General features: G+C 52.0%; 3 protein-coding genes across 19 annotated transcripts in view; 2 read left to right on the top strand and 1 right to left on the bottom strand.

Annotated features, from left to right (window-relative positions):
- PRRC2C (proline rich coiled-coil 2C) overlaps positions 1-4690 on the top strand; it is a 70338-nt gene extending 65648 nt beyond the window's left edge. For 14 of the 17 annotated variants that reach the window (XM_069023582.1, XM_069023581.1, XM_069023590.1 and 11 more), the window contains one exon: positions 2855-4690. In XM_069023582.1, the coding sequence (XP_068879683.1) occupies positions 2855-3118 (264 nt within the window). In that variant the 3' untranslated portion in view covers positions 3119-4690. The other 3 variants (XM_069023588.1, XM_069023595.1, XM_069023596.1) reach the window with 1 other exon arrangement.
- Positions 4691-8241: 3551 nt separating this feature from the next.
- MYOC (myocilin) lies at positions 8242-10432 on the bottom strand. Its single transcript, XM_069022492.1, has 3 exons — positions 9842-10432; positions 9223-9342; positions 8242-9116 (listed from the first exon to the last, which is right to left on the bottom strand). Exons 1-3 carry the CDS (start codon positions 10341-10343, stop codon positions 8332-8334), a joined length of 1407 nt encoding a protein of 468 aa, XP_068878593.1. The 5' UTR covers positions 10344-10432; the 3' UTR covers positions 8242-8331.
- A 218-nt stretch (positions 10433-10650) lies between these two features.
- On the top strand, positions 10651-21721 carry VAMP4 (vesicle associated membrane protein 4). Its single transcript, XM_069022494.1, has 8 exons — positions 10651-10726; positions 10831-10939; positions 12202-12248; positions 12556-12606; positions 19193-19293; positions 19818-19897; positions 20081-20132; positions 21046-21721. Exons 2-8 carry the CDS (start codon positions 10874-10876, stop codon positions 21072-21074), a joined length of 426 nt encoding a protein of 141 aa, XP_068878595.1. The 5' UTR covers positions 10651-10726; positions 10831-10873; the 3' UTR covers positions 21075-21721.
- Positions 21722-22936: the final 1215 nt, after the last annotated feature.

A 22936-nucleotide genomic window follows, 5' to 3' on the forward strand; every position in this document is an offset into this window, starting at 1 on the left:
GATTTGCTTTGGCATTCCAGGGAGTACAGCTTACAAGGGTCATGCATCTCTGTTGCAGGTGACTGGAGCCAGGCTGCTAGGGAAATGTAGCCTCTCTAAAAGTGTAGGATATTTCTGTCTTCCTTTTAGCATTTGGAGTGTTTGACTGCAGGACTTGAGATTTGATGTCTGAATTGTCACTGGCAGAAACTGCCTCACCTTCCTGGGGCTGCCTTTCACCAGTGACTGCTCCACTGCCTTGTGAGGGTCTTCTCCCTGGTTCCAAGCTGGCTTGAAGTTGTTAGTGCTGCTTTCAGGCACAGCAGCACTGCAGGGCTGGTTTGCTCTTGCAGTTCAAGCCTGTTTTCTTGACATTCATTTCGTAGCAGAGTAGCAACTTTTTCCCCTTTAAGATAATGCCAACATGCAATCAAGTTGGCAATTTTCTAATTGAGAAATGTCTCTTTTTGTTGTTTTTCCCCCACTTAGATCCTCTCTCAGCCTAACCTGCTCCCTCCATTGGTAAGAGCCCCATTTACTAACACCTTCCCAGCGCCTGTTCAGAGGCTGCCAGTAGTTCTGCATAGTCAGATGCCGTCTCAGATGACCACAGGCCTTATGAGCCACCCTCAGTTACCACGTGTGGCCAGAGGTCCTTGTGGATCAGTACCTGGAGCCAGAGGCACTCAGGCCCAGGCTGCGCTGAAGGCTGAACGAGACATGAAGGTCAGTATGTGAACAGCAGTGCTGTTAGCAGCAGTTCAGTCTGACAGCTCCTAGGGCAGGGATGTGTCTGCAAGTCATGGCTTCGTAAAGGGCCTCTGGGCCCCAAGCTAGTAGCCAGGCCTTTAACAGCTGAACACAGACCTTCTCTAAGCCCTGATGTTTTTTAATAAGAATTTTAGATTAAAATATTTGTAGGGAGCTTCCTGTCTCAAGTGGTCTTGTGGTCAGCAGTTGTGGAGCTGCCACTGCTGTCCAAGGCAAACTGAGGTGTCAGGAGCCTGGTTATTTTTGAATGAGCACTGAAGCTGCACACCTGCCTGTTAGCTGTCATTTCATCCTCAGCTCCTCCTGTTCCAGTTAGCCTCACTCCTTGGTGACTCTGGAGAGTCATTTCCCAGTGGTTTGAAGTGCCTGTGGTGAATTCTCAGTGGTAGAATGCAAGTACATGGTGCACTCCGCAGAAGAGAGGGCTGCATTTCAGTAGCAGGTGATGACAGTCACCTAACTTGTTACAGCACTTTGGGACCCTTCAGTTTGAGGCACTCTTCTTCCAAGGCAGGACTGCAGTGTGGGACATCTGTGTGGGACACCTTTGGACACTGAGCCCATTTGCTGCAGAAAAGAAGTTGTTTGAATAGATGGTACTTAGGAGCTCCTTCATCTGCTGCCATTCCTGTAACCCATCCACTGAGGTGTCAGAGCAAGAGAGTGTGTTGTTCTGGTTATGCATGGCTGCGGGAGAACTAATTGCCCCATAAATTCTAGCTGGTTGGTCCATTTTCTACCACCAGTTTATGCAGCCTGTAGATTTACCAGGTGATGCTTAATACATTGTCCTGAGTGTGCACTGTGGATCGAATGTAGCCAGTCAGAGCAAATACTAACATGCAGTTCTGGTGTCCTTAATCTCCTGCAAACACTGCTGAGAGGAATGAGAGTTGCTCTGTCATGCTTGGTTACTGGTGATCAAGTCATCCAGCCTTAAACTCAGGGGATGGCTGAAATTTGGGCAAAAGGTTTCAGTAAAATCAGGCTGTTGCTGCAGTCCTGCACACCAGAGTTCACAGGTTTGTTTTCTGTTCTGTTGCTGCTTGAGTTACTTGGAGCAACTACGCAGTGTGAGAGCCAAGGCCTCTTGTTCCAGACTTTTGCTGTTTTGTCCTCTGTTGTTTTGTGTGTGTATCCCAACCCAGATTTTTGTAAAAAAGCAGAAAATACTCAGAGAGGTACATGGAGGCTTAGTGCCTGTATGTGGGGTTCCTTGTGTTAAGATAGTCCTTTTTAATGTAAAATAAAAAGGTGTTTGCACTAGGCTTTATTGTTCAGCTTCCAAAAGATCAAACTCTTAATGGAGTCTCTGCAGTCTGGGCAGGAAAGCCAAGTGCTTGCTCTGAAGTGTCTGATCTGCACAGTATGAAAACTGTAACTGGAACATGTTACAGAGGCTGAATTCCACAGGTGCAAGTCAGGGTTACTGGTAGGATTCAGAGGAGGGAAGGAAGGGGAAGGCAGGCAGTAGTTTGTGCTGCCTGGGATGAGAGCCTGCTTGGAGCGGGAAGCAGATGAGCTTGCAGTTTACACACAACACAGTATTGACCCTGGTTCAGTTACATCCCAGCTGCAGACTCCACAGTCTGTGTCAAGAGCCATGGGGCGGAAACGGGGTGCTCAGATTGTGCTGCTGAGAGAGGCTGTGTGCTCTGGAGGGACAGCACACAAGCAGGAGTGGCCCTCGGGGCCCACAGCAGTGTCGTGCAGGCACACCTGCCTCTGCTGGTGTCTGACCTGTGCTCAGGAGGAGGCTACAGTTTGAGCCTGCTGTCAGCAGTGCTCATACTGGTAACTGCATAACTGCAGTATTAGTGACGTAAAAAGATGTTAGGTAATACTTCAAACTGTTGTCCCTGATTCTTGTTTTTGGGGAAGGATTAGGAAGAGCAAGGAAAGCCTAGGTATGGTGTTAAGCTGCTGCTGAGGATCCGAGCACCCAGACGTGGTGACATCAGGGAAGCAGCAGGACGGACATTGCCCTTCTAGGAAAGTCTGGCCACTGCGGTCAGTCCTTCCCCTTTCATATGGGAAATACTTGTGAAGTCACTCCAATTCCTATGCCTTCTCTTCAGTAAATTTATTTTTTCCCTCTCTTAAGGCAAAGCAAAGAGCAGAGGTCCTTCAGTCCACCCAGAGGTTCTTTTCCGAGCAGCAGCAGCAGCAGAACAAACCCATAGGAGGCAAAGCCCCAAAAGTGGAGGAGAATGGAAGCAAACCCACTGAGGCAATTGCTGACTCTTCAGGAGTCTGCCAGGACAAAGCCGAGGAAAAGCCCACCCCTGCACCTGCTGCCACACCAAAACCTGTTAGAACTGGACCAATCAAACCTCAGGCAATCAAAACCGAGGAAACAAAATCTTAGAGGCTGTGTTCCCATGGAGGGGAGGGGAGGGGGTGGGCGAGGTGTCAGCAGCGTCAGTTGGTAGCCCGAAGGATGAAGAGCAGCCTGCTCTCCATGCCAGGCTCTGAGCAGCCCCAAGGGGCACAGAAGCAGCAGCAGTTGTGGTGCCAGCTGCTGTGTGTCCAGCTGTGAGCCCCTGGGCTCTCAGGGCTCGCATCTGCTCTAACAGCATGAAGGCTGCTTTTGGGGTGTGCACGTCCCACACGTGTGCACCTGGTTTGGCTCGCACCTGCCCACTTCCCAAAGCCTCAACACGGAGAAGTAGCAACGGCAGAGAAGAAGGTGGGGAGGCATTTCCTAGCTGACACGGTGACTTCTCTTATTTTCTTCAGGCTCTGATCTTCAGCTGCTATTTTATCTTTTTACAAGCCCATGAGTATGAGAACAGGCAGATCTGAAGATGGTGCTGGGCCAAGTAATGTGTGTTAAGTTCTTAGTGACTTAAGAAGCTTCTATCTTGTATAAACAGAGGGCTCTATGTATTTGCCATGCAAGGTTTAACCTAACACAGAGTAATGCTGGCAGTGTTGGATTTCCTTCTGAAGGCAGTGCTTTGCTGGCTGCTGCTGCTTGGATGACAATTTACTGCATTTAGATCACCATATGAAAAAGCTACTTGGCCACCTGCGCCCTCTCCACCCGCTGCCCCCTCAGTGGCTCTCACCCCTGGAGTTGAAGGTTCGTTGCATCAATAGTCAGATTTGTTCTGTTCACCCCTGTCCAGCTGTCTTTATATGATGCGAGTGGTCCCTAAACGGTTTCCAGTTTCTGTCTGTAACACAGCAACGAGCACTTAAACTGTGCCACAAGAATAAAAGAAACCTTATCAGATGAACTAGAGTTTTATCTCAAAGGTGCATTCTTTATATCAGAGCTGCATTGCACCACCTCCTTGCCCACAGTGTGCTGGAAAGTAGAATCAAGTCAAATAAATGCCTTTTTAATTGTATCCTCTAGTATTCTAGCTGTAGGACAGTACTGTATGATACTTCTGTGAATGTAAGATATCCTGTACCTGCTTATGATATGTAGTAGTGACTGTGCTATACTGGAGCTGTTTTTAATAATGTTATTCTAGAGGTTTTTTTCCAGACAATGATTGAAAAAGCTAATAAAAAGCACCAGGTACCACATCAGTAGCAGAATTTGCTGGTTTTTTCTGGGATTTTTTTTTTTTACATTTTTGGAAGGAAGAGTTGAAAGTCTAATGTGTATAATTTTGTTCAAATGACTGCAGAAGCTGGAAAGGCTGTTGCTGCTATTGATGCCTAGTGAATCGCTATTGGTTATCTTTTTATATAAATATATATATAATTTGAATTTTTGGAAACTAGCTGTGATGTCAACTTTGGAAAAAAGTATCCCACTTGTAGTGTGAGTTGGCATTGTACAGAAATTAACAGCCATATTGGTCTAGAAATGTTAAACTTAATTTTTTTCCATTTGTACAGGGGTAACGCACTGTATGAAATATGTACGGTCTTATTTACATGGGTTTGATTACAGAAACTAATAAAGTATTCTCTAAATAAAGCCCCCGGCTGCTCTCGTGATTGGTGCCGTGCTGCAGGAGGCGAGCAGAGCGCCTGGTGCCGTGTTTCCAGGGAAAGGCTCCCAACACAAAGTGCTCCCAGAAGCTCCTTTGTGTGTATCCTGGCATTTCCACAGCCCTTCTCCAGCAAAGGCCTTGCAGGATGTGACTGCCACCCCTCGCCCTGGAAGGAGCCAGGGGGTGTTTGCCAGGAGTTCCAGCTCCAGCTGTTGGAGCTGGCAGTTGTTAACTGGAGCCAGGGTGACACCGGTTGTCCCATCAGCTGGTGAGTGACAACACCCGGGCAGCACCGAGTTCAGGGAGCCCTGGCCTGAGCCTTCCCTGCCCCCCTCCCTGGGGCCCTGACCTGGGCTGTGGGATTTGGGACAGGCAGTACATGATCAGCTGGCCACCAGAGGGAATTTGCTTCCCACAAACACCAGGAACCTTTGGTGTCTTGGTCTCTGAGAAGTAATTGCTGCCTGCTCTGCACCTCTGAGGAAAGGGAGGATCCAGCCAGGAGTGTTGGGGTGGCTCTGCAAGCACCACCAGGAGCTGGACAGGTTGACCTTTGGTCAGAGGTGTTGCTGACAACTCCATGGTAGGTTGGGAAATGGCAGCTTGGGGCCACCAGAGGGGCTGGGGTCCTTTCCTGCCCAGGCTGGTTTTGTTCAGGGTAAAACTGCAGCAGTGTGGAGTAAATAAAAGGTGCTGGAATCCACGAATGTAGCTGTGGGCAGAAGGAACCTCTGAGTAGGTAACACTGTGGGTAAATCACCTTTTTCACAAGGATTTGTGTGAGCACAGCGGCAGTAAATGCTTGGAAAGGAGGGTGGACATGGAAGGACTGAGTGAATGGAGATGCTGCTTCCATCTATAAATGTGCTATAAAAGTAACTGAGTTGTGGTGATGTTTTCCCTGCTTTGAGGTCGCCTTTGGCCTGTTTTGTCTTGAAAGGACACTCTAAAAATGGGAACTCATTCACCAGACTGTTCTATTTTTAAGGAAATGCTGCTGAAAGGATGAATGTTAAATTCTGTAGTAATAAAGCTATTGGGAAGTCAGAGGAATTTCCCACAGGCTTTGGACTATTGTGCACAGAGCAGAACAAGGGGAGTATTTCTGCAGAAGTTTAATTAAAAGTAAATGCTTGGGCATTGTGTGCTTCCAAATAACCCAGGTTTGATGTGTGCCTTTCCAAAACCTCAACCCACCCCAGCTGCCTTTGAGGCCAAGTGGAGCTTTCAGTCATTGACCCCAGTTCGCTGAATATTTTTATGACATTTAATCAGATAACTTGCTCCTGGCTATTTACACTGGAGTAGCTCTTGCTTTTTTAATTTGAGTGGGATTGGGTGTGTAATCTCTTTTCTGGTCATCAGAAATAATTGTGCTGAACCTCCCAGACATTAGGGAACAATTTTGTTTGGGGAATTCAATTTCTTTTTCCTTAATAATGTTGAGGCTCTGAAAAGGTTGTAACTTTTCTCAAGGGCAAGAGCCAGAAGGGGGTTAAATGGGACTGGGGCCAGATCCAGCAACCCCCTGGGCTCAGGCTGGCTTCTTGCTGGGCTGTGGGCAGGGAAGGCTTGTTTTCCCAAAGCCTGTTAAGTAAAACTGTGTATTCAGCGCTGTTCAGCTCCAGCCCAGCTTTCTGGAAATCCTGTGTACATTGGCTTGTCTTCCTTTGTTTTCTTAGTCAATTAAGAGATGGACTTGCCGGCCTGAGAAGGCCCCATCTCAGGCCCCAGCGTGGGGAGGGGCAGGAGCTGTCTGCCCTCGGTGTCTGGGCTCACCGAGGTGCTGGCTCTGCACAAACCCTGCCTTTCATCCTGGGGCTTGGCTCACACCCCCAGGGAGCTGTGGGGTGAAGAGGGGCTCCAGCCTCGCCTCCCATCCTGTTTTGGGACAGAAATACCTTTCTCCCATCCTTGGTAGCAGGTTTGCTGTGCATTGCTGGCTCTGGCCTGCTTCACTCTCCCCAGCCCTGATGGGCACCTGACCTGACAGCCCCTGGGTGACCCCCGCTGCTTCCCTCACCCAGATCCTGCCCTGGCCCCAGGGCTCCCCAGCTCTGTGTCTGACAATGACAGGGGTGACGTGTTCTTGATCCCCTTGGGCTGAGCAGTGGGGGCTGGCAGAGCCCTGATGCACATCCTGGGGCTGCTGGGACATCACTGGCCAGAGGGACGCTTTCACTGGCCAGAGGGACGCTTTCACTGGCCCTGGCTCAGGTGAGAATCCCAGCCTGGTTCTGGGCCTGCCTGGAAGCAGGAATGGGTATTTCAGCCTCCTCCCTCCACATGCTGGGGTCTCACCTGCTGCCTGCCCTGCAGATCACCAAACACCCCAGTCTTACACATACCATCTCGCTTTTTACAACCATCACGTATTTTTCCAAAATAAAGCGTGGAGATGATGAATAAGCCAAATGCTTCATTATGATATGCAAATATACGGTGCTACACTTAAGACAACAGTGTTAGTGCCAGGAGGACAGCAGTGGGGTGAAGCATCTTACTGAAAATTCCTGTGGCTGTAGGTGATCATCACAAGTGTGCCACTGTGTTCTCTGTCCTTTTCCACTGCTCCAATACATGGTGTATTTCTGTCAGAAGCTGCCTTTCAAATGTGGCATTTTCCTGCTCAAGGCTTTACAGCTCCCCCCACCAGCAGCTTCAGCCTGTAGGTGCATCAAGAGGGGCACCAGCCCACCACACTCCTTGGAAAACAGGCTTGGAAAGACACGGTGCAAGGCAGCAGCGGTGCTGGGCAATGTTTATTGGGCCAGGACCCTACGCAACCCCTGGGGAATGTGGTTGCTGCTGACCCGAATGCCAGAGATGGGGAAAGAAGCCTCCTCCTCCAAGCTTCCTACAATAAATAGATAAAACAGCATTTTGAACTGGTGGGGGGAGAGTTGCTGGCCTGGAACGGCCTGTAAAGCTGAAGCACATGGCTGGGAAGGGTACTGAGAGGCCACCCAGCTGCAGGATGCTCTGCCAGCACTCCTCACCCCTGTTCTCCTGGCTGCTTTATTTTTTTCCCCAATAAAACAAGGCTTGTGCAATGAGTGTCTGTATTCCCTGCTGCTTTTGAGCCTACTTGATGATTCTTGGAGGTGGCTGAGCTCCAGGATGCCCCTGGGCACTGGGAGTGTGGGATCTCTGCAAGGGAGCTCTGCACAGCCTGGAAACAACAAACCCCGACCCCACAGAGGGGATCAGTGCTCACAACTAGGGAAAAATGTTTATTTTAAGGCAGGGCCCTTCTGGACAGCGCTTCTACTTTCTCTGCCCAACCTTCACCATGCCTGAGTCCTCCCTGCTCCAAATTCGGGGTGGCCAGGCTGGGTGCTCGTGGAGGGTGCTGGAGCAGCTCAGGCCTGTGTACTGCTGTGACCCATCCGAAACCCACCGAGGCTGATGAGAGGCATTTCCCTGGCTCTGCCAGGCTCTGGAGCAGCGCTTCATCTCTCTCTGCTGCACTTGAGCACAAAGGGGTGTGGCTGGGCAGCGTGTGGCCCCCAGCATCACCCGAGGTGGCGCTCCTGGCCGTGCCGGGGGAAATGGGGCGGGAAGCAGGGTGCCAAGGCACGCATAAGGGTCCCGGGGGCCGAGCCAGCGCATTGCCAGCCTCGGCTCACGCCCGGGAGAGGCGGACGGGGTAGGTGACCATGTTGAAGCTGTCCCAGGCAAAGAGCTGCCGCTCGGCAGGGTTGTAGTCCAGCATGCTGAGGTAGCGGAAGCGGTTCTCGAAGGGGATGCTGAGGGCCCGGCTGGTGCCGGTGGCAGTGTCGTAGGCAAAGTTGATGGTGGCGTTGGGCGCCGAGTAGCTGCTGACGGTGTAGAGGGTGCCGCAGATGAGGAAGGAGTTGGCCACCCCCCGCTTGCGAATGTTGGTGTCCCAGGTCCGACGAATCTCCAGCGTCTCGGGATCCAGCTTGGAGAGGACGATGGCTCCCCGCGCCTTCTCAGTGCTGTAGATGACCCAGAGTCCCGTCTCATCCACCGCCAGGTCGATGTCGGTGTAGCCCCCCCAGGAGTAGGGGTACTGCCCGTGGTAGCCGGCGCCGGGGATCTCCCTTTCGGCCGTGATGGTCTCTCCCCGCAGATCGTAGCGGGCCACGGAGCGGGAATGGCGGGGCTGGAAGAAGAGCCCGCCGCGATAGATGACGGCCCCCGTGCTTTCCAGGGGCCGCGGCAGGATGTGCACCTTGGCCGGGTAGCCCCGGGCCAGCTGCTCGGCCTCCTCGTACTGGAAGAGCTGGCGCACCTCGGTGCCCACGGTGTCCACACGCCAGGTGTTGTCCCGCGTGAAGGGGGGCACGGGCTCGGGGTCCTTCATCCACACGCCGTACTTGCCCGCGATGGAGTCGGCCCGGCCGAAGACCACGGGCTCTCCCACCCACACCAGCTGGCCGCAGCCTGCTCGGGGACAGGACGGGAGAGAGAGTGGTCACGGCCAGCCCCTCGGGAGGGCCAGCGGCACTTGAGAGCAGCGGGACGTGGGGCCGGCCCGGCGTGCCCGTACCTGAGTCCTCCTTCCCCGGGCGGCCGAGCGCCGTCTCCTCCAGCAGCCGGGACACGGGAACCTCCGTCCTCTCCGACTGCAGCTCCTGGTAGGCGAGGGGCTGCGGCTCCCAGCGCGGCGCTGCAGCGAGGTGAGGCACAGCGTGAGCGAGGGCTGAGCCAGCCCCCCTCACTGCCCTGCCTGCTCCTGCCGCCTTCGGGGGGCTCCGTGCCGGGCCGCTGCCCCCCAAAATGCCGATGCCTTGGTCAGGAGCCCGGTACCCCCTCCCACTGCAGCAGGGCACATCTGTGACCTGCTGAGAGGGACCCTGCTCCGCTGACGCTCTTGCCCCCCCAGGTGTTTAATTCTCTTCGGGGGAAACTCTTAATACCCCAGATTTGCACGGTACCCTTCATCCCCCCTCTGCTGCGGGGCAGGCAATGGGACGGCAACTCAGGTATGGGGCAATGGGCTGCGACCCCCCAGCAAGGTTGAGCCCACCAGGGTCCCCAAGAGTGAGGGGCAGCAGTGGGTGCAGAGTATGGAGGCCGCACAGGGACTTGGCCAGAGCGGAGGAGCCGGCGGCACTATCGGGGAGCCGGTGGCGGGGACGCACAGGGGTCCCGGCCCCGGCACTTACCCTTGGCGGGGGCGCGCAGCGTGTCCCGGCCGGGCCCCTCTCTGCCGGGGGGGCAGCGGGCGGCCCGCAGCCGGGTGATCTCCTGGGCGCTGCTCTCCAGCCGCCTGCCCAGCTCCTCTTTCTCCCGCTCCAGCCGCCCCTTCTCCTCCTCCAGCCGGGACTTGGCCCGCAGCAGCTCGCCGTACGCAGCCTCCAGGCGGGCGGTCAAGGCAACTTGCTGGGGGTCCCGTGATCCCCCCGGCTCGGATCCCCGAGGCCCCGAGCCCCCCATTCCTCGCTCCCGGCTTTCCAGCCGACTCAGACGGGCGGCGAGGGCGGCCAGCTCGGCGCGCAGCTCGGGCACGCCGCCGGCAGCCTCGGGGCAGGCAGCCTCGACGGGACTGGCGACCGTGAAGGAGTAGGTGCAGTGCCCGGAGCTGTCATGGGCGCGATGGAGGAAGGCGGTGTCCGCCCGGCCGCCCAGGGCCACGGACCCCCAAATCAGCAACCAGACCCCCAGCATGGCGCCGGCACCGCCCCTCTGAGCGCGCCGGGCACCGGCGCCCGCATTTATAGGGGAAGAGGGTCGGGGCGGCGGGGGGCGGGCGAGCAGGAACCTTCCAGATGCCTGCGGGGGCACCGGCACTGCCCTGCTGCCTCCCCGGGGCCGCTGGCCGGGCTGGGCGGCCGGGGCCGTGTGCCAGGGGTGATGCCGGGGGCCGGGGCGGGCGAACTCGGGGCCGAACCCCGCGGGGGCTGCTCGGGGCCGCGACCGGAGCCGAACCCGCCGGCCCCGCCCCCGCCCCGTTCGTGTCTCCGCCCTCTGCCTGCCCCACCATCGGTAGCTCGGCGCTCGGCGCGGCGGGCGGAGCGCCGAGCGGTCGCTGTGACGGCGGACTCTCCGCGGTACCGGCCATTTCCCGCCGGCCCGGCCCTGCCCTGCCCGGTGAGCGCGGGGGCTGCGGGGTCCTGTGCTGGGCCTGCCGGACGCTTCCTGCTCTCCCCTCTAGGCTTCTCCCCCCCGGGCACGGAGCCCCGCGGCACAGACCGGCCATGCCTCCCAAATTCAAGCGGCACCTGAACGACGACGAGGTGACGGGCTCGGTGAAGAGCGAGCGGGTGAGTGCCTCTCCTCCGGGGCGCAGCGGGCAGGTGCTGACCGTAGGGTGGCCGGGTCGATGCCCACCGTAGGGGTCCCTTGGCCGGGTCTCCTTGTGCTGCCACAGCCTTCAGCCACGGGGCCCAGGAGCCCGGAGCGCTGTGACAGCGACATTCAGTCAGTGAGGGGCTGTCCGAGCGCCAGCCCTGACCCGTGTGTGTCAAACCAGCCTCGTTACGGCTGTTTTGGGAGCCTGTTGTGGCTCCCTTAGCCTGCATCCATGGCCATGAGATCCCGGTGTGCTTCAGTCTCCTGCACTTCCGCAGAGCCTGGCAGGGACACATCCTGGCTCTCCTGCCCACGTTGGCTGAAGGACTTGAATGAAGTCACCCTGTGCTTTACAGCTGATTTTTTTCTCCTGTCACCACGGTCCCCCCACACTTTAGGTTTTGAATACAGGTCACAGCAGTTGCCTGATTTGGACAAAGTGGATTTAACCTGCTGGGGTCAGGCTGTGCTAAAACTCAGTTTAGGCTGTGGTCAGAAATGCTGCTGCAGCTCATGACAGCTGTCAGCGAGATGAGGAGCCCGTGCTGCCAAGGCAGTTTGCTCCTCTTTTGAGGGAAGCAGTGGCTGGAAGTATTGCATGATCTGGCAGGTTTGCTTGAGTTGATTGAGGAAATGTGAGAGGATGGAAATGTAGGTGAGCTTCAACATCAGAGCATCAGGCTTGCAGGTGGGAGCCCAGATCTACACACAGGAAAGCAGCAACTGTTGGTACCCCAAGGACCATCTGCTGAGTCCCACACCTTTAGTGTGCCACCTCCCCCTCTTGATTGTTTTTGACCCTAAGCAGAAATGTTTTCATCCGAAACATTCAGGCTTCAGTGGGGTTGCTTTTAAAAATCAGTTTTTGGATCATCTCATGGAGTGTAGTGGATCAGCAAAGGGGAGCCCCAAGAAGCCCTTTGGGATGAAGCAGAGGAGCTGCCAGACCACTCTGCCCTCCCGCCCAGGTGGTCATCCCTCTTACACCTGCTGCCATCACATGGTGGAGAAACCACGTCCTCCAAATCCAGAGTGGATCTGATTTCCAGGGTGGATGGGACAGCCCAAGGTGGCTGTGGGTGATGCTGATGGTTTTGGGTGCAGGGCTGGGATCTTCCCTTGAGCAGAGAGGGCCTTCCTGCAGTCAGAGGATGCTGATTGCATCCTAAGAGCTGGAAATGTGTGCGTGAAATGGTGGTTGCTTATTGATGTGGTGGTTTTTCTGTGTTTGCAGAGGAACCTGTTGGAGGAAGACTCGGATGAAGAGGAAGACTTTTTCTTGTGAGTTGGAATGCAGTGTCATACCCGCCTGCAGCTCTGAGACCGGGGACTTGAGAATGAAAACCTTTGATTCCCTTTGGGATGATTTTCCAGAGCCTTGGCCTTGAGTGTGAATTAACAGGTGTGATCTTTTGTAAGAGTGAGATGTCCCACATATCCTAAGACTCCTAAGGGAGGGACTGATGGGAGGTATGAAAACAATCCTCCATGCACGAGGCGTTGGTTCTCTCCTGTGTATCTCTTGGGTCTGGTTTAAAAACATGATTTCATTGTACCTTCTGTCCTGATTGCTCTTTTCTGCCTGCAGGAGGGGGCCTTCTGGACCCAGATTTGGACCCAGGAATGACAAGATCAGGCAGTAAGTTGTTGTTCGTTAGTCTCACAGAGATAATAATTTATTCTGGCACTGTGAGCTCCTGCTGCTGTCTTATCAGAGTATTTCTGTGTAACTCATCATATGAACATTCCTTGTGCCTGTGTTCTTCTAACTGACATGTCCTACCCCACGTGTCCCCAGCTAAAAGAAATCTCAGCTTTGATGCAGCCTATCAAGAAATTGTGTCTTGACAGAGGCAAAGGGATGAGATTACATCACCGTAGCTTATTGGAGTTTCTGAAGCCCTTGCTGGGTTCTGGTGGTGACCTATTCCGTGCTTTTGTGAGGCACTTCCTCTAGAGCATTAACCCTGGATTTTAACCTTTCCTAGCACCATTTTTTATTGTTTTGAGGCTTTTTAACCTCATCCTGTAATATGCTCCTTAAAGTTTCAAGAAAGTAAGTTGTCAGGAACACACCAGGACCATGAATTTTGGGCAGCAGCTGGTCCTCTGGCTTCCTCCAGATAAAAACTTGATATAGGTGACCTGAAGATGAGCAGTGACTCAGTGGGGTCAATGCAGCTGGAAAACAGGAAACCATTACAGCTGGAGGAGGAGTAGGGCAAGAAGGAAGGAGTGAACACCCTGGATCCTTCTCCCATCGAGTCATTTCCTGGATGATGCTTGTTCAGGGCTCCAGTTTTTCCTGTCCTTTCCTGTGAGGGATGTGGTGGTGGTGGTACTTAATGTGGTACTTAATCAAAAGTTTGGGGATACTCACAGACTCCTGGTCTGTGTTGCCTGGTTTCCTTTGCTGATCTCTGTGGAGCCAGGACAGAGATCTGTGTGAGGACTGATGCCTGGGCATTATCCAGACTGGGTCTTGTTTGCAGCCTGAGTGTGGCTCTTGGTTAGGGTTTTTTTTTCCATGCCATGAAGAAGCCAGCACAGGTCTGGGATGACTCATTGCCACCATCAGCATTAGGCTGTGCTTGCCACATTATCTTGAGGAGTGAAGGGCACTTGAATTGCACAAGAGGCAGAGGGCAGGTGATTTTGCCCTGATTTTTCAGGGTATCTCTGTTTCCTCCAGAGTGTGAGGATGCTGTTGGTAGAGATGAACTGCTCCTTGGAGTAAGCCAGTGTGGATAGAGCCTTCCTTCTAGGGCATGGCCAGGCTGATCTGGAGTAAATGAGAAAGCTGAGAATTGGGTTTATGAGTGGGGTCTCACCTCCATGAAAAGGTAGAGACAGGGTAGTGTCTGTCCCTTCGTCTTCCTCTGCTGGACAGCAACTACAGTGTCCTCTGTGTTCCCTGTTGGTGGGAGAAAACAGGAGCTCTTCTCTTACCTCTGTCTTGGCCTGGCAGAAGGTACCAGTGGCTTAGGTAGAGGATGACACTGCATCTTTGAAAAGGAAGAAAAGTGAAACAAGCATTTAGCCAGGAGCTGGTGGGTCCATAGGTGTGATGTGACTAATGCCCCCCACACATGAGGCTTGCCTGTTGCCAGAGATTGCCTGGGTATAGTAGATGTGGCATGGAATATGTCCCTTAGGGTACCAAGTGGCTACATCTATGTAGTATCTAGAGCATCTATTGCAAAACAGAATTTATTTTCTGCTCTCATCAGTGTTGATTGTTTTGTTTAATAAGCACTTTCACCATGCAGTCATCACTCCTTGTCATGGAGATCATTATGAAGTTTCTGATCAGTTCAACCCTTGTGCTGGAGGGTCAATGCCTGGTCTCACAGTGAGTCAGTTTTCTCTGTATCAACAAAGAAAGGGTTGGGTTGCTGCTGAAAAACTGTAAGAAAAAGACATTTTAAGGTGGAATTTGAGCATTTGGAGAGCCAAGGCATAGCTGGGCAAAGCTAGAGAGGCCATGGCAGTAGGGGCTGGAGGAACGAGGTGTGAAGACAGGCGTAAAAGGAAACTGGCTGGAGGATTGGGTAGAGGAAAAAATGATGGGATTATGGGAGCAAGGGTGTGGAACATGTTAAACGTGAGGGGCAAGACTGGAAAGTTTTCCTAGTTGTCCTTGGCAGGAAAGTGGGATGGATTGGGTCAGGGTGGAGTTTGGCAGCAGAGACCCTCAAGGCCAGCTTAGCCGTGGGGAACACTGCAAACCTTGTTGGGGAAACAGGTGAGTTACAGTCAGCAACAGTGACAGGAGGAAGTGTCAGTCCCTTTCAAGCTGTGCTTTGTCCTGATGTGTCTGGAAGCTGCTTGGCTGGGGTAGACTCTCCTCTGGTAGTTGAGAGGCTACATGGGATCCCTCTGGCTCCCTTTGAGACCTCCCATTCGCAGGGTGGGCTGGAGCTGAAAGGCACCTCTTAAAAGGGCTTTTATCCTTTTCCCCAAAGGTACAAAGAACAGGTAAGAGATCTCCTTTCTCTGCCTTTGCATGGAGGCTTTGGAAGAAGTGCTGAATGTGTGCACGAGAGCCTTTTCAAGGGAAGGTGAGATGTTCACCTTCCACCTGGATTTCTTTTATTTGGAAAAAGAGCTGCTCATCACAGACCATCTTTTCAAAAATTCTGCTAAAATCAGCCCCTTTTCTGTGCTGCTTGACTCACTTTAGTGCTGATGTTCGTGCTTTCAGGGAACTGTGCCATTGGCTTCTTGTTCATGCTGCTGCTGAGGCTCAGCACAGTACTGGGGTTCCCTGGGAGCCTCTTGGTCGCTGTGAATCCCCCATTGTGCTGCTTAGGGTGGTCAGCATTCCCAGCCCCCGGGACTTGGCCCTGGTGGCTCTGTCTGGCTGCAGGCCCTGAGCAGGGGGAAGGTTTGGGGAATGGTTTGAACTCTTGAGGCAAGAGCGGACTGCAGCTTCCCAGGGCTCATTGCAGGTGGCTGGTTGTGCAGTGAACCCCAACCAGAGTCCAGGCTTCCATATGAGGGTGATACCAAGACCATGTTGACAGGCATGATTGTTGGATATAATCCTTTCAATGACTGAAAGGCTTCAGGGAGGCACAGACTGCTGTTTTCCTCACAGCTGTGACTAAGCAGCAACTTAAATCCAGGGATTTGTGGCATGGTTCAGCACTGTTACCCCGTTGTTGAGAACAGCAGGGCTCTCTGCAGAGAGCTGTGCCTTGGGGAGTGCTGTGCAGCGCTGGCCTTCTGCCTCTGTACCCTCCATCTGCCTTGGCACTCCTTCCTGTTCCCTCTTCCCTGGGTGACTGCCACAATGAGGGGTGTTTGGGTGTAATTTGCACCATAATACACACTATTCATATCACTGGGGTGGAAAACTGGAGTGTGTCATGCTGGCTATAAACAGCCAGCTTTGGAGACAAGCAGTAGCCTTGGGCAGCACATCCCATGGTGTATGCATGCCTGTTTACAGTGTCTGGAGAATGTAGCACCCTGACCAGCCCAAGCAGGTTTTCAGTACCTAACCCAGTGTGGCCAAACTGGAAAGGCTTATTCCTCCCGCTCTGGAACAGCAAAGCACAAGAAAAGAGGAGTCTAAAGCAAGCTGAGTGCCATTGGATCGCGTTGCTTTGATGGTGTACGCTTGCTGTTCTTGTTAAAAGCATTAGACTTGCAGTAATTAGGAAGAAAGAAGGTCATGGGAGACATATTTCATACTTTTGCCTTGCTCCCTTTCCTGGCGGGTATTTATTCCGCTTTATTTCTCTTGGAAATCTGGCAGGAGTAAAGCACATGAAGTGTATGTGTCAAAAGCCCGTAGCTCCCGAACAGGAAATATACTTCATATTAGAGGACTCATTCCCTCTCGCCAAATAAAACAAGAAAATATTTTCTTCTTGATGTGACTTGAGTTTCCTACCTCGAGCATACCAAACTAGTGGGAATTTTTGAATTTGTTCTGAAGCTGGTGGGCTAATACATAGGCTGGGCGTTTTTCAGCCCCCTCCTGGAGAGGCACCGGTGCAGCAATGAAGAGTGGGAGAAAGCAGAAAGCAAGGGCTGGCTTAAGGTCTGGTTAAGGCGCTCTGTGGAGGTCTGAATTTCCCTGGCTTGGCCTCTTCCTTCCTGTTTTTTGCTTTGTTGTTTTGTTGGGTTTCTTTCTCAGGGTTCTCTTTTACATCAGATGCCAAATGGTACTGATTGTGCTACCCAAATGCATCTGTGTTCCATGGGAGTCAACACCTCAACATCTGTGGGAGTTTATAAGCCTTGGTTTCTTTGTGCCTCCATTCTCCATCTGTGAAATGTTTTGTTCTCTTGGGGACAGCTGACAGCTTGCCCAGAGTTTGGGCAGGTAGCAAGGGCCCTCAGCATTTTGCCAGCAGCTCAAGTGAGAAGAGAAAGGATGCTGAGAAGCAGCTTGGGCAGTAAGGGTCTGTGCTCCATAGGTCTCCCCCAAATGCTGTTATCCACCGCAGCAGCTTGGAGTTACCAGCCCATTTTGCCTCCAACACTTTGGGGTGTCCCAGGACTGCAGCAGCACCCCTCAAGGCTCTGACCTGCACTGGCAGGGATACAGGTGGTGTTGCATTGCTCTGCAAGTTCCTAGATGCACTGTAACCTTGCATGCTCCCACTTGTTAGTTGTACCAGGATAACTTGGTTACAAATCTGTTGTGGGAGGAAATCTCTCTATTTGCAACACAGAAAATTATTTTAGAAACATTTACATACTGCAAATGTAGACTTCTGCATGTGAAGCTGATGTTTATGGGCTCAGAAGTTTTGCCAGATTGGCTCATCTGGAGTAGCAGATGTTTGTGCTTTTCCTCTTGCCCCAAGCTGTAGCTGCACTGCTGGCAGCTCCAAGCTGGGACTTGTTGTGCCAAGGTAAGGAACCCCCTTTGCAGAACGTGCCTGCTTCTCACCCACTGCCCCAGGGATGGGCCATGGGGCTGTGTGTCCTGCGTGGGGTGGACACTTTGCTCCACAGGGCACTGCCAGGTGTTTCCTGGGCAGCATCTGTCTGCATCCTCAGTGCCACCTTCTGAGCTTTCCCAACAGCAGCAGCTCTGCCACTCGCCTCATACTTCGTAAAACAAACAGTGGATCAGAACAGGCTCCTGGGCATGGGACACATTCCTGCTGAGAGGTCTTTGGGGGTTGTCTGTGCCCTTCCCCTCCAGATAGGGAGCTCCTGGCAGATGGCTCCCATCAGCGTGGAAGGCAGGAACTGCCACCACATGGTGTAGGTGGGTTCAGAGAGATGCTGCTCCCACAGACTCTGCGATGCAGCAGAGAAGGCGGGTTCCTTTCTTATGATGTCCTAAATAAAGCAAATTTTTACATGTGCTGCTGGAGTCCAGCATGTGCCATATCACAGCTGTTGACTCAGAAGCTGGTTTCAGAGGAGTTGCCTGGCTCTTCCAGCTCTGGAAGCCACAGTGCCATGGCTACAGAGCTTGACCTGAAAGGCTAAGATGAGAAACCCCTTCATATTTAGAGATGTGGAACTCTTCCTAGAGCTTTCTGGGGAGAAAAATGCCTTTTTAATGACTATTCTCACCTGTATTTGGAACAGTAAGTAAATGTGAGCAAGTGATGTGACCACTATTGCTGCTTGCAGCTGCTCCTCATCAGGATAGGTTTCTGCTGGGTAAGAGGCATGTAGCTGGCAGGAAAAATAGATATCTCTATTTAATCAATTAAATAGATTGATTATATCTCTAATTAATCAATTATTAGAGATTATATCTCTAATAAATCAATTAATTAGAGACATGGTGGTTGGGACAGAGCCCTATTTCTGGTTCTGCAGTGCCCCATTGACTGGCCTTGAGTCTGTCTTGGCCCCAGTTTCGTGGGCCATGGGGGAGGATACACTGTTTCTCTTTGGAGCTATTTCTGTTTTGTTGCCTCCAAGATCCTGCTGTTGCCATTGACTTTCTGGGAACAGTATGTCTCAAACAATATACTGCTATCCCCTGGGCCTCAAGAAAATTCTTACTTCTATCTCCAGGAAGATAAACATGTATTAGCTCCAAAATACAAACCAGAACGGAGCAGTACTTTTCCACCAGGAAAATTTTTCTCTCTTGCCAGTGTAGTTTTTTTTTCTGGAGTGAATAAATGCATTTTTAATAACCCTACGGGTGTGATTTAGGCTACTGTTCACTGAAGACTACCCACAGAGTTGCGTAACCTACGAGAAGATGAATTATATCTTGTTTTAGTTCAGCTCAGTCCTTTCTTTGCTATCCTCTTTATGCCCCTGGCAGAGTGGGTTTAATTTAGCAACTCAGTTCCTGGAGGAGGGAACTGATTTAATTTCACCCCAAGTTACTGAGCAAAGTGTGGTGTGGGATTCTCTGAAATGCAGAAAGATAAAGTATGGGTTTTATACTTCTTTTTTCCCCCTTTGTGAGCTCTTCTGTAGCAGAGGTGCCCACCAACAGCAATTCATGCTTTTTCATACTGCATTTGTGTGTTAAAGGTGTTAGAGAGCGTGTCCCACTTCTGCTGACTTCCCGGTGCTCTCTCTGAGCCCCTTGAGTTCCCGTGCTCTTGCTGGCATTGCTGGAGATCCACCCATGCAATGCCATGCCTCTGGCTTTCTCTGCATCCCCATCAACCTCTTTCCACTGTTGTGCCCTTTCATTTTTGTGGATGAGCTCTCAGATCCCACCAGGCTGTGCAGCTCTGGTGCTCAATTCTGCCTCTCATGCTGCCTTTGCTCTGCCCCAGTGTCCAGAACCAAGTGGATGAAGTCATCGATGTTATGCAGGAGAACATCACCAAGGTGATCGAAAGAGGCGAGCGGCTGGATGATCTGCAGGATAAATCAGGTGTGATGTGAAACACAGCTCTGCTGGCCCAGTCCCCTCAGCTCTTCCTGGCTGCTGGGCCAGGTTAACCTGGTTCAGTTCAGAAGGCACCTAATGACAGACTGGGCTTACATTTCTGTCCTTCCTGGGAGTAGTGTTGCTCAGCCTTGGGCTGCAGATCTGACTTTCTGCTGACTCTCTCTCCACCTTTACCTGCTGCTCTGTGCAGAGGCATTAGTTTGGAGGTGTCTTTTCTGGGATCTAGTTGGTTCTTCATGCGAAGGTAGATGGGTCTGTCTTCTTGCACTGTCCGCTGGCTTGCAGAGCAAGTTCCTGTCTTCAGAGGGCAGCCAGTACAAAGGGACCACAGTGGGACTTGTCTGTGTGCTCTGGTAAAGGGTGTCACATTGACCCTGCTGTGGCTTTGATGAATCATGCTGTGGTTGGGTCTTTCATTGGATAAAACTCAGTGGAGTTAGAACAAGTGAGTGGGTGCTCTGACAGTGTGTGCACCACTGAATTGACTCTCTTCTTTCCTTTAACAGACAGTTTATCAGACAATGCAGCAGCTTTTAGCAAAAGAGCCAAGCATCTCCGAAGACAGATGTGGTGGCGAGACTGTAAGGTGAGCAAGAAGGGGAACAGGCAGAGCTGGGTTTGTGGAAGGGTGGTTACCCGCCTGCCCTGGGAGGAGATGGAGAAGCTCTGCTTCCTGGCTGAAAAGATGCTGGGAGGCAAAGGCCTCCTTTCAGGTCAAAGCAGTTATCCCTGGCACCCTGTGTAATGTGCCTGTGTGCTCCTCTTGCAGATGAAGGCGATCATAGCGATGGTGGTGGTCATCCTCCTGCTCGTGATCATCGGTGAGTAGCTCCACATCACCCCAGCCATGTCTGGCATGGACATATTTGTGGCTCTCCATGCTGTGAGTGACACTGTAGTGCTGTTCTCCCTGGGAGAGAGCACCTGAGCCACTCCATGGACTCCACTCTGCCTTAAGTCATCATAAGGGGTGCCTGTAGAGCATTCTGTGCTCCTTTTCTGCAAGGCTTAAAGGTGCATACACAGGAGCAGGCTCAAACCAAGTCCTGTGGACTGTGACCAAAGAAAGCCAGCAGTGCCCTGCCAACCCTGTATTGACCCATGGTCTACAAATACTCTTCCCCAAAGTTGATGGGCTGCTTCATTTCCATCAAGTAGCTGTTGTGGCTTTGCAATTGGTCCCTTCCCATGCCCTCTGCATTTCCTGGAGCTCCCCAGAGCAGAGTTGTCACTGCCTTTCCTACCAAACAGCTCATAATGACCAGAGCATGTTTCTTCCAGGCAGAAATAATTGATCCCTCTGCCTGCAGAATGACATGCTCCAGGGATCCAGGCAGCCCAGCATGGCAGGGCAGCTCTTCTGTGTCACTGGGTCTGGAGGGTTTTCCTCCCACTGAAGTGTCCAGGGGCAGTTCTGTAACTGTTCTTGTTCATTCAGCAAAGCCCTTGTAGCCTGTTGTCCTTCTAACACACAGCCTGCAGTGGGAGAGGCAGAGCTGGCAGCAGAGTTCAGAGAGAGAGACTGATGGAAAATCTCATCTGGTTTAGTTTTGGGGAGCTGGAAGGGAGATTAAGGTAGCAGGATATGTTGTCTAGCATGTGTGCAGACAGATTGCTTTAGCTTGAGGCTGGGAACACGCTTGCAGCTGCAGGGTGTTTGTCACTACAGAAATGGGGGGGACTCCCTGGCAGGGATGGGTTTGTGGTGAGAGCTTCTTTCTTTGTGTTTTCCAGTCCCCATAGTCCTGAAGTACCATTCCTGATGGGGCAGCTGGAGGCTTCGGTGGAGCTGCCTCTGGGATAACCAAACTGCTGTGTAATTTAAGTGAGATATCTGTATATAGCTTTGAAGTTGTTTTTTTTCCTGGGAGCAGGAGGTGGTGGCAAGCAGCCAGTTCTAACGGAGCGTTTTAAGAACTACCAAACAGCCCTTTTCCAGTTGAGTACCTGTTCCTGCTGTCAGACATATTTTTTTATAACACAAGATTCAGATCCCAAACTGCCTGTTTTGTGGAATTCTGGGTCTTTGGTTTGGAGCTGGCTACTTGCCCCTACAGTCTATATGTATATATGGTTGAGTTGTAATATTAATAATAATAATAATATGGTCTGAGCAGCTCTCTACTGCCTGCTGTGGAAGGCAGAGTGGACTCTGTCCTTGAATCAGAGAAAAGGAGGGGATACATACCAATATATTATAGGGAACTGATTATTTTGAGGACAACTGCAAGGGTGTTGTTTTTCTCTTGTTCAAAAAAAAAAAAAAAAGAAAAGAGAAAAAATGAAATTAGGTTTTTACAATCCAGAAGACTTTCTGGTCTTGCCATGGGAATGCACAAGCTCAGTGTTTTCAGTATTGCTGCTTACAGCTGTGACTAAAGACATTCCAGTAAACCTATTTTTGACTGTACATGTGGAGTTTCTTCACGTCTTCATAAAGTTTTCAGGACATTCAGGGCTCTCCAAGGCTGGGAGTCCCCGTTTCTGTGTTTTCTTAACCAAAAGTAAGAAGTGTGTATAAAACCCAGTAAGTAGCATGATTATATAAAGACACAGCAGGAAAACAGTTCTCCTGAGACCCATCCACAGTGAACAAGCCCACTTCATATTTAGAGCCCTTCACCATGATGTGGTGATTGTGGTCCTGAGTGCCAGCCAATTTTGCTACCTTGTGATGCAGTGGGGTGAGGATTATTCCCAGACACGGTTGCTGGGGTGCTCGGGCAGCTGTAGGGACCCCTGTGCTGGCATGAACGGGAACTGAGCTCCTCTGTCCATCAGTGGGACTGCAGTGTTTTGGCTGTTTCCAGCCTTGCTCTCAAGTGCTGGTGGCATTTCTGTCAGCCTTTTATTTTTGGGACCCTTCTTCTTTCCAGCCCTGAGCCTGGTGCTTTAGCTGAGCCAAGCTCTTCTGGTTCTCTTCTTGGTCTTTTCTGATGAGAGAAGCGTTGTCCTGCTAAGCACATGTTCAAAACAATACTGGAGAGGGGAAATGGTGCCCCGGAGAATTCCCAGCTTCCTCTTCTGACCCTGTCCCCAGGACCTTGTTTCCACCTGAGTGCTGCCCCATGCAGAGAAGGGGATTAGGAGTGAGCACAGCAGGCTGGAGGGCTGGATGTGATTACAAGCTCTCTTGCCCAGCTGGAATATAAATAGGGCTTTTCGCCTCTGGAGACCTGATCTCTCCAGGTGGGAATCAGAAAGCCAAGCTGGATCTTTCCTCTTCAAGTATAGGCTGTTTTTAACATCATACACTCAGTGGAAGGGACAAAAGTCATCCTGCCTGTGCCTTTGGCTACCCTCTACCTGCAAGGGATCAAGAAGGTGGATGAAGAGGGACTGTGTCTGTCTCGGGGGCTGCAGGTCTCACTGAGCTGTTTGGTACTGTGTCCTGCCAATTGGAAAGTGAGTTAATTCACTCCTGGTGCTGGAGAGCCCTGCCAGTGCCTCTGCCTTTCTCTCCCAGCCCAGTCTTGCCTTTGCTGCTGCTGCTGCCACCCGCAGCAGGACCTTGGTGCCACAGGAGTATGTGAGGACCTCAGATCCCTGCCAGCACCAGGTCTGAGCAAGAGAAGCAGTTTTGAAGTTGCTTGCTGGAGGCAAAGCCAGGCTTTAATGCTGGGCT

Source organism: Aphelocoma coerulescens, chromosome 8, assembly GCF_041296385.1.
Source record: "Aphelocoma coerulescens isolate FSJ_1873_10779 chromosome 8, UR_Acoe_1.0, whole genome shotgun sequence".
In the NCBI taxonomy this organism is placed as follows: domain Eukaryota; kingdom Metazoa; phylum Chordata; class Aves; order Passeriformes; family Corvidae; genus Aphelocoma; species Aphelocoma coerulescens.

Excerpts from the sequence above, each read along its gene's own strand:
- MYOC (XM_069022492.1), bottom strand. The coding sequence starts at position 10,343 with ATGCTGGGGGTCTGGTTGCTGATTTGGGGGTCCGTGGCCCTGGGCGGC. Across the intron at positions 9,343-9,841 it reads GCTGCGCGCCCCCGCCAAGG|CGCCGCGCTGGGAGCCGCAG; the intron begins GTAAGTGCCGGG and ends ACCTCGCTGCAG. Across the intron at positions 9,117-9,222 it reads CCCGGGGAAGGAGGACTCAG|GCTGCGGCCAGCTGGTGTGG; the intron begins GTACGGGCACGC and ends GTCCCCGAGCAG.
- VAMP4 (XM_069022494.1), top strand. The coding sequence starts at position 10,874 with ATGCCTCCCAAATTCAAGCGGCACCTGAACGACGACGAGGTGACGGGC. Across the intron at positions 19,898-20,080 it reads TGTGGTGGCGAGACTGTAAG|ATGAAGGCGATCATAGCGAT; the intron begins GTGAGCAAGAAG and ends CTCCTCTTGCAG. Across the intron at positions 20,133-21,045 it reads CCTCCTGCTCGTGATCATCG|TCCCCATAGTCCTGAAGTAC; the intron begins GTGAGTAGCTCC and ends TGTGTTTTCCAG.